This window comes from Rhododendron vialii, chromosome 6a, assembly GCF_030253575.1.
Source record: "Rhododendron vialii isolate Sample 1 chromosome 6a, ASM3025357v1".
Taxonomy (NCBI): domain Eukaryota; kingdom Viridiplantae; phylum Streptophyta; class Magnoliopsida; order Ericales; family Ericaceae; genus Rhododendron; species Rhododendron vialii.
The window spans coordinates 4,093,921-4,103,806 of NC_080562.1; the positions used below are offsets into that span (position 1 = coordinate 4,093,921).

At 37.0% G+C, this 9,886-nt stretch overlaps 1 protein-coding gene and 1 long non-coding RNA gene across 6 annotated transcripts; both read right to left on the reverse strand.

Annotated features, from left to right (window-relative positions):
- Positions 1–3,323, reverse strand: LOC131331032 (uncharacterized). Of its 4 annotated transcripts, none has more exons than XR_009201296.1 (3): positions 1,545–3,323; positions 1,381–1,452; positions 1–1,155 (listed from the first exon to the last, which is right to left on the reverse strand). It is a non-coding gene; the product is annotated as an uncharacterized LOC131331032 (long non-coding RNA). The 4 variants fall into 4 exon arrangements; XR_009201294.1 differs by having other exon boundaries at positions 1,381–1,796; positions 1,911–3,322; XR_009201295.1 differs by having other exon boundaries at positions 1,576–3,322.
- Positions 3,324–4,441: 1,118 nt separating this feature from the next.
- On the reverse strand, positions 4,442–9,616 carry LOC131331033 (uncharacterized). Of its 2 annotated transcripts, none has more exons than XM_058364838.1 (9): positions 9,427–9,616; positions 7,379–7,450; positions 7,233–7,307; positions 6,643–6,726; positions 6,049–6,118; positions 5,879–5,970; positions 5,439–5,480; positions 5,276–5,356; positions 4,442–4,805 (listed from the first exon to the last, which is right to left on the reverse strand). In XM_058364838.1, exons 1-9 carry the CDS (start codon positions 9,451–9,453, stop codon positions 4,734–4,736), a joined length of 615 nt encoding a protein of 204 aa, XP_058220821.1. In that variant the 5' UTR covers positions 9,454–9,616; the 3' UTR covers positions 4,442–4,733. The 2 variants fall into 2 exon arrangements, with proteins under 2 accessions (XP_058220821.1, XP_058220820.1); XM_058364837.1 differs by lacking the exon at positions 9,427–9,616 and adding an exon at positions 9,313–9,369.
- Positions 9,617–9,886: the final 270 nt, after the last annotated feature.

A 9,886-nucleotide genomic window follows, 5' to 3' on the forward strand; every position in this document is an offset into this window, starting at 1 on the left:
AGAGAGAGAGAGAGAGTTTTTGAGAGTGAGATAGTTGGTAGATTTAACTTTCTTTTTTGATCGATAGCTTTTATTTTGGTTGATGTTGAAGAGAGGTGAACTTGTGGACTGAATAGATGAAAAAATCAAAATGCCTCATCGCAGATTTGATGCAATTTTGTTGCTAGTTGGGCAACAGATCTTCTCTCCGCAGGATTAGGTAAGCCCATGTTGGCAGCTTCATGAATTGCTGATAAGAATTCTCTCCTCACTTTTTCTGAGAGAACAAGGCAATTTGGTCCATGGACAGTAATAAAGTCCACAGCCTAAAAACAAAAGATAGCTTTACAAGTAGTGAGTTCACATCCGAAGTCAGATAATCAGAGTGGACCCCAGAAGGAAATTCAACATCTAAGAACGAAAAAAAATGCAAATATTTCTGGTGAGCTAATTCACCAAAGGAGATTCCATTCAATCAAATGTCCAATAATTCCATTAGGAGCTGATAAAAGTGAATCACTAAATGATCCCTTGGCAGGGCATGAAACGAATCCTGCGTCTCAAGTTTTAACATAATGCTTCGGATTCTCTAGTTAAATGCAATGTCTGGCGTGGAATAGCTATGTAGTAGCAGATAATATGAATGTCAATAGCTACGTAGTAGTACATAATATAACCATAGATAATTATACTAAATGCCTTTCTCAGTCATCACTATCTGATAGTATTATATAGCAGACTTGGAATCATAGTTGTCCAACAAAGTTAAAAGTGTTAAAACTGTTTCAAGCAATTAAAGAAGCTGACCTACCTAATCTTGAAATTATGACTAAGGCAAATAAAATCACAACAAGAAGCTCATAGAACCACACATATCATCGACAAAGGGGATCATTCTCAACAAATCTTATTAGACCATCCAAAATAAAAATGACAAAAAACAAAACTATTTCCTTTTCTACCATCACAATGACAACTAAAATTTTAGACCCAAAAAAGTTGCATACAACAGAGCACAAGTATGACACGTGTTGGGGTGATCCCTTTGACACTACATTGCGAAGGAAGAAAATAAGTGAAAATTTACACCAAACTGACCTTCAATTCTGAAAGGATTCCGAAACATCCAATGAGAGGGCTTCAACGAGAGACTCAGAGGAAGAGAGAACTAAGAATCTGGAAAAAAAGAAGAAAAGAATGAAGATTGAAGTTCAAGCTCTAAATAATTAAGTAATGCTCATGTTTTGTTGGGTCACATCCTATTCCCTCAACGTCACAAACCTTTGACCCTTGGAATGTAGTCATACATTTGCTTAGAAGGAACCACACACAAGTTGCATTTTTGCTTTTCCTATCTTAAAAGAGAAAGGGAAGAAAAGCAATCAATTGACAAAGGCATACCTTTAGGGGGAATGCTGCTACATCTCCAATAGCAAAAATTGCGAGAACACCAGTTTGGAACTGACTATCAACCTGAAAATTGAGCTTTTGATTAAAAAATTCTCTGGATGATGATATATAGCATGTATCACATCCCAAACTTGTGTACAAGACTCCACATACACCTTGAGAATAGATTATCAAAATGTTGTTTACATGCTGTTTTCGGCATTGGACCTCAGGTCTGGACGTCCTCGAGGACGTCTTGTTTTTCCTCTTATACAACCTTTCGTATTTCGGGCATAACTTTCTCATCTGAAGTTCGTTTCACTCGATTCAAAGTGCGTTGAATAGGTAATTCGATTCTCTACAACTTTGTTTAAATACTTTCTACAAACCTGAAGTTTGCTAGGCTAAAAAAGGCTTGAAATAACAATCTGTAGTGAAACCAAGCTGTAAAGCAGTTGTGGGAAGGAACTATCATATGGAAAAAACCACGGCATATTGAATAGTAAAGATGGAAAAAAATTAAAAAGGCCTCCAGTGAATACCTTCTGAAGTTCCTGCATGAACTTCAACATATCTGGAGTAACTACCTGACACGTGGCCAAGCAAATGTGAATAAGAGAGATTCAACAAACAGTCTCTATAGTGATTCATTACAGACTAAGCTAATCAAATAACCATGGCAAGTTCAATTGGTCACACACAAGCGTGGTCTTGCTAAATTGGCCACTTGACCATGTTACAAGGAAAAAAATGTAGAGGTACGAGAACTTTTCTACAACTAATTGTCATAAACATCCAAATTGAAGTTGGTCAGGATACCAAAAGTAAGCCACACATTCATGTTTAAAAAAACAGCTTTTTGACCTAAACAAAGTTAAACGTGGGAAAAATAACAAGAATAGGGGGAGAAAATGGCACCTTCCGTGGAGCTGTAAGAGTCCCATCAACATCGAACAATCAATTAACGTTAGCTGACTGCATTCTTGTCATTAAAGATTTTTTTCAAACAATCGGAAGGCACTATCCTTCGCATCTTACTTTGAACACCAACTAATCAATCATATACATCACTCGTTCTTTGGCCATATACAAATGTAAAAATGTAAATGGTGCGGAGAACTGAGCAGACCAATTAGATCATGCGAACTTTTAATTAGGAACGCAGCCTAAGAAGATTCCATAAAGGTTATACTAATCATTAGAGAGAATATTTAACCTATATATAATACTGATGGGATATACTTATTCATGGAGCCACTGTAAATAGGTTATTTTCGGAGCCACATGATTTTACCCATCCGTCTTAGCAATCAAAGTTATGTTCGTTAATAATCGACTTAACATGAAAAGCCGGTAAACATTAAAATTGCCTTCACTGGGAAGCTATGTTTTAATTCCGATGAACCAGTGTTAATAATTGACTCAAATTGCTTTTGCTGTGATGCAAAAAATAAAAATAAATTAGCCTTAGATTGAGAGATGGATGTGGATACAAATAACTCACCCGGTGGGGGCTCTTGAAGACAATCTCTTTAATCGAATCAATCTTACTCAACACTGCTTCATTGTCGTCAACACTGGTTCGCCGTTGTTGTCATCTTCGCCGTCGTCGAGGTCTTCTTCGGAAGCCATCGGTTTGCGGAGGAGAGAGATGGTTTCTATTTAGTTCTTCCTCCTTAATATCAGTGATGAGTTTTCAAAAACTAAAAATTCATTCTTCTTTGAGAATATGTATATGCTCACGCAGCCGAAAGAATAGTTTCTCGCCGCAAGAACAGTAAACTTCTCGACAAAGCAACGGAAAAAGGGTCAAGGCTTGGCCGGAAATCCAGGAGAACGGCTAAGGAAGTACAAGTTAATTGAGTGAAAATTGAGTGAAATAAGGAAAATATAGAAAACCTAAACTACCCCTCCTCAACACATGCAAGAAGAAATTGGAAAACAAATGACCAGGACAATTTTGTAATTTCACATCATGCCTTGGCTTACCATTCCTAAGTTCTTTTATTACAAGTGTATTGATATTCATGTGGACCCATCTCGTCCCTTTTCTATCTCTCCTCATCCGTCCTTTTTCTCTCTCTCATTTGGCAGTTAATGTTGGCTAGTGCCAACTCAGCTTTTAATAATACCATTAAAAGTGCAAAAATGTGTAAAATGTTTACCAATTGACCAAAGTTAGCTAATTCTGAGCAAAGCCCTTAACATTGTTCACTAGAGATGTCCTTAATACCTGTGGCCGTGAACTTAAACCAGGTGGACGTAAGGTTAATAGTTGTGACCGTGAAACTCCAACCTTTGTGGCCGCAACAATGTACTATTGGGTTTCCAAAAGTGGGCCTCTTGGGTATAGTTGATTGGGCTGGTCCACCTGAATCTTAAGTCCAAAAACCATTGAAATAGATCCAAAACAACTTTCAAAAATCTTTGGCCCAAAATGTTATTCTTGCAAAAGTTATTCAAGATAACTAATTTTGAAAATCATTTCTGTGAAAACTAATTTGTAAAAATTTCTTGGAGGCCCTTGATCCTATTAACTTTAGCTAGTTCTAGAGATTACTTGAACTAACTCTGGACGCCAAAGTGAAAGAAATAAATTTCTGTAGAAAAAACTGAGGAAATTTCGAGGAACAAGATGAATAACTTGAACTTTAAAGGTAACCAGACTAAATTTTCCAAAAACTTGGAACGAATATGCTGTTTTGTGAATTGAGACATGGAATTCGGGAATACTTATGAAATGAATTTGACAAAATACGGACATACATAAATACGTGTTTTATATCTTGGATAGTAAATTGGTGAAAGCGAGTTATAGGTGATTAACATGCCACGGACCTCATACAACTATTAAGCAACGAGCACGTTTCTTTGACCGAACATGAGTGTCAGAATAGTATATATCTGAGGTCCATTTGTGTGATGCTATATGATCATCAAATTGAACTATACATCCAAATCCAAGGCAACAACATATCATGTGTTCGGTTGAAATTTTCGTGGTCCGACGTGTAGTCCAAGAAAGTGTAGAATCTACTATAGGATAAGAATGTCATATCATTGACCCGACCACTATTATTGAAATGGGAAACATATGCTATGTCATTTTATATTCCTTCCCCATTAGTCACGTCAAACAACCATGTCCTTTGGGGGAAAATGCGCATAGTTTAAGCTTTCAATAACTCGAGAACCAGAAAAGGCTAATCTTCAACTTAAGAATAAAAAGGTAATCTTTGATTAATCCTTTCACAGACCGGAAGGCAAGAACATGAAACAAAAAATGTAAGTGGACGAATGAAGGTTATAAACTTCATTGTGCACGAATTTGTAGTGTTAATAATCAGGTAAAATGCTGAGTTGCACTAGAGAGCCTCCATTAACAGTCTTTCAGTTAGAGCTTTGGGGAGTCCCATAACACTCTCAGTTGTTCCTACCTGCAAAAGACAAGCATGAATTGATGTTAATGTCCATTATGTTGAGTTTGTGAAGCCTGATTCTATTTAATTTGCGCTTCGTTGACGATTCGAGATTCATGTAGTGAAAATTAACGTGAGCCTTGAATTTACTCATCTACACAGTTAAGGAACCATGTAAAATGTCTTGTGTCCTGCGTTCTTTGATTCTTTTACTTGATTGTTCTTCGCATTTTGTGTGTTTGCTGGTTTGACCGATTTCTCAATACGTAAAGTGAGAGAATTCAATTTCAGAAACAACCATGCAGAGCAAGCATTATTTAATTTTTCCTTTTTTGCCCTCTCTTTTGAATTATAGTTACAATCCAGTGAAGCTGAATATTTTGGAAAAGTTCAAGCTTTTTAGGTGCAACAATTGTGTTCATTGTAATAGTTTGGATTCCCCGAAATGATCAAACAAAGTAGATAAAGGCAGAGGTAATGAAACAAACCAGTTCTTTAACGCAGGGTAGTATCAAAGGATGCTCTATAATCAACGCACCAGCGACGTACAGAACACTCCCCTCCTCAATCTGGATTCAAAGGAACAAAAACATCACTCATAAACTTAACACTAGAACATGAACCACCAATTACCATGAAAAACCTTCATACCAGGTCATCAACGACTTGATCCGGTATATCGTGGAAATAGATCTGCACGTCATCACCACAAGAATGGTATCAACATAATAATATGCATGTTGGTCCTTCATAAAATCTCATAGAGGAGATGAAAACAAACCAGAAAACACAGAAATGGAAAACTTAATATCCTTTACTTCATGCAGATTAAAGGATACATACGATGGAATACAAGATGGAGTAACATCTTTCTGCACGCTTCATTGCACATCATGTCCATCACTCGTAACTGACGCAATGCAAACTTGCCGCTTTTCTCTAATCCTAAATACTTAAAGTCTAATTATTTTTGTCCCAAAACCAGTATCCATGCCCTTTTATAAGTGTGCGCGCTTCTTAGATCTTCGATTTTTCACTAATAAAGACTTCAGAACCAATCGAAGTATAAAGAATAGGAGAGTAAATCATACCTCCACCTTGTCACATTCTCCTTTTCTGAATCCAGTGTTAAGATTCGCAACGTGAACCGAGCTCACAGTTTCCGCATACCCACCAGAATAACCTGTAACATGCATTGGTAAGACAGACAGAACCATGAACTTCAAACATTTGGAAATCATGCCAGAAGCATGAAATATACCTTTGATGAATTGTCGTGCTTCTTCCTTGCTTGATGGTTTTTCCCTGATCATACCTTCATAGACCACCACCTCCAAATCATTTTAAGTTAGCATAAGAAACTAAAATCCACTTTCATTTCTGAAAATCAGAGGGATGGGAATACCCCTGCCAATGTCAGCAGGCATGTCCCATCACCTGAAGGTCGTTCATTTATGAGCATACAAAGTACACATGACAAAGATGACATAACTATACAGCATATCTATATTCCTTGAGGTACTCAAAGCACCAAATTCAGCTAAGATCCACAGGAAGGGGGATAAAGTATGTGTATCAGCCAAAAATTGTCCTATCATAGAAAATCGCTAACGCATATTAAGGGACCACAAGAAACAATACTAGCAGTAACATTAAATGCCATAAGTAAACTGTTGTTATTTACACCTAGGGGAAAAAATAGACAAAAGCAAGCACTCTCTCAAGGAAAAATAGAAAAGCTCCAGCAAAATATATGCATCCAAATCCAAGCGCATGCACAGCCCTTGGTGATGACCAACTTGGTCCACCCAACATCTTAAAAAGGGTGCATTAAAAGAAAGGAAACAGGACATACTGTGTCAGCTGCGATTAAGAGTGTTGGTTTGACATCCGTCTCATTGTCATGAAGTGTTTGAAGCTTCGATAGGAGGGCATCAGCCTGAGATGCAATGCAATTCGTAGAAAATCAATGGACAAGATTGGAATCAAAACCCTTCCAGATTGCAGATTGAAGAGGACAGCCAAACAGAATGCAAAACAAATACCTACATATACATCATGTAATAATAAGAGGAGAAAAAATACATATGACCAAAATGATTCAACAAGAAACAAGAACTCTTGCGTAGCACAATATCATAAAACAATTCACAACCTGCTCAAAATTGAGTAAGGGCATTTATGCGCTAACAAAAAGCACAAGGGTGCATCAAGGTGCCAGCAACGGGCTTTTCCAGGGTCCAAGCAAGGCCCCTCTTATGCTGTATCGTGAAGGGAGATTTGTTGATACATACTACTTTTGCATGATTTAACGTGCGTAGAACGTTGACAACTACTACAACTAAAGAACAAATGACTATATCCCATAATTGAAACCAAGCATACGGACCACAACAAACATAACTGAACTATATTTCTTGTTACTATTCAAGAGGAAATGCCTACCTTTGCCTCCGCAAGGGCCAATACCAACTCTTCTGGTTTTTCTTTTCGAATACTTCTCTCATCTATATCAGCAGACTAAAAGTACAAGCAAAAGTTAACTCATTGACGTCTATGAGACGTGTAAAAGAGATTCAACTAAAACATACCATGATTGTGAACTCGTATCCCATCTCAGCTAGTATTTTCCGACGGGCTACCGAAGATGATCCCAGTATTATCTACACAACAGTATAACGCTTGTATAAATATTAAATAATATACTCGACCATTTTCTGCAGCTATAATAATTCATGCATCTCCTCTGTTAGAAGTTAAAAACAGCATGTTCACATTAGTTTCAGCAAGGGAAAGACTGTTTAATATAATTTATTTTGAGAACAACCAATAAAAGATAGAAATTGCTTCAAATCTTGACCTCAACTTTCCCTTTTGAAAAATTACTAGACCTTATATTCTCTACAAATTACTTGTTCCCCTTGTTTTCTATAACTTAATAATGCTCCATTGGATGAGTCGAAATGAGATGTTGAATTCATAGAGGTAGATAAATTTCTCAAAAGTAGATGACCGAAAAGGGATAGTAAAGAGGTATCTAATCCAAATTCATGTACAATGTAATTCCCTACGATAGGATTTCTAATAACTTCACAAAGTTATCTCAAATCCATCACTTATTAGCTCTAAAAAGTAAACTCCATCATGAAAATCTAGACATAGAAACCACATTTGAATTAGAGGTCATAATCATTTAACAATTGGTTTCAGATTCATACATGCAAAAGCCACCAAATTACTAAAATAGAGTCCCAAAGGAGTTTGTTAAACATACTAGTTAAAATAGGTTAAATACAGAATGTGTTGATTAAATTCTCAACTAAATTCAAAAACCAGTTCAGCGTCAATCCCGCGTTGAATCAAATACTCTAATGTGTTAATTAAATTCTCAACTAAATTCAAAAACCAGTTCAGCGTCAATCCCGCGTCTAATCAAATACACTAAAAGGATTCAAATCATTCGCAGGGATTGCACATGTCGATATGTGATCATTAATTCACAATACATAACATACAATGATCCAAATGTCAGCTCTTTTATCACAGTTGTTGGCATGGATTTAGATACATGTATCTACCCCTATTAAAAACAACGTCATCAAGTACTCAGCCAAGAAAATGACCGACCTAACTGATATGACAAAACAGCAATTCACTACGTACAAGCAATAGCTTGCATTTTCTCCTATTGAAAGACTGGCATTTATCATTGTCAATTACACAAATCCCCCCCTACTGTTTGTTTGACCATAATGGGATAACGCTCCATGCTTTTCAAAGGACAAATCCCTTATAGTCTTCAACATTTAGTATTGCATTTAGAGGCTAGAGCAATGCCATGCCTAGAGTTGTGTCCAGCTATTTTTACTCCAAGCATTTCATTTCTCTGCATATATAAATCAGCAAGCAGCATCCCGTGCAATGGACGTGATGCGATGAACGGGGAAGGGAAATAAGTCAGATTAAGATGAAGCACTATCACTAAATGAAATGAAATTTTCTTGCTATCTTGAATTTTTTTTTTTGAAAAAAAAAGAACTTTTTGGAACTAAGAGAGGGTGAAGGAGGAAGCGACCAAGCATAGAAACCCTCCTTGCCCCCTCCCCAAGGCATGACCATAGAGACTCCAAACCCGTGGTGGAGGCTCTCAAAGGAGACCCAAAACCCATAGGTGGGCACCGGCCCACCCGAGGCCGAAGAGGACAACAGGCGGATCACAGGTTCGAGGCGTGCCGACGGCCCCTCGCAAAAGGAGAAATTGGCATATGGGCTACCCCTCTATAGCATACAAAGTATAGATAGATGGATGTTCATCAACATGTGATCCCATAAGAGTCCGATACCCTTTCCTTTTCAACATTAGTTTCCAAGAAATCCTTTTTATTATAATTTACTAACAAAACGAACACTTAAGAAGTAAACAGGATAACCTGAATCAATTTTTCCAGCTTATGCAATTATTCTTATCTATTTTTCCGTGCTTTCCTTACTTCTTTCTCAGTACCAAAAGTGAAGGATTCATTACCCTTAATTTTATTTTGAAAAAATGAGTTGAAGCTCTAATCATTATACTCGAGCAAGAATCGCAGACGTCGAATTGGAAGAAAAATGTTGAATCTTTGGGAGCATGAAACAGTACCTTGAACTGTGAAGCATTGGGCTCCATCTTTCTTGGAAAAGGTGGGGGGCGACTCGGTGATTAGTTCCCAGTTGACCTTCGTTTTGAACCCTAACCGACAAACCGGGCTCTCAACCAGAGAAAAGTGATGAGTCCGCCTCCTCCCCAATATTGGAGAGTGTAATTTTCAGCCCCAAGATGATTATTTCAAAGCTTACGTTAATAATCGGGACCGTTCATTTATTTATTTTGCTGAAAATATTAAGCATACCAAATTTTAAGTTGATTAAATAAAATTTGATATGATTTTGGAACACATTTATTTAGAAAAAATTAAGATAACCATTTTTGTCAATATAAAGCGCGATCAACTTGATTTTCAACAAGCTTGATGCCCTTGTGAGTTCAAAGATATGAATGATTCCGATCATTGAAGTATACTTGGAAAAAATCTTTCTCAAGCTTAAATTGTTCTCTCTAA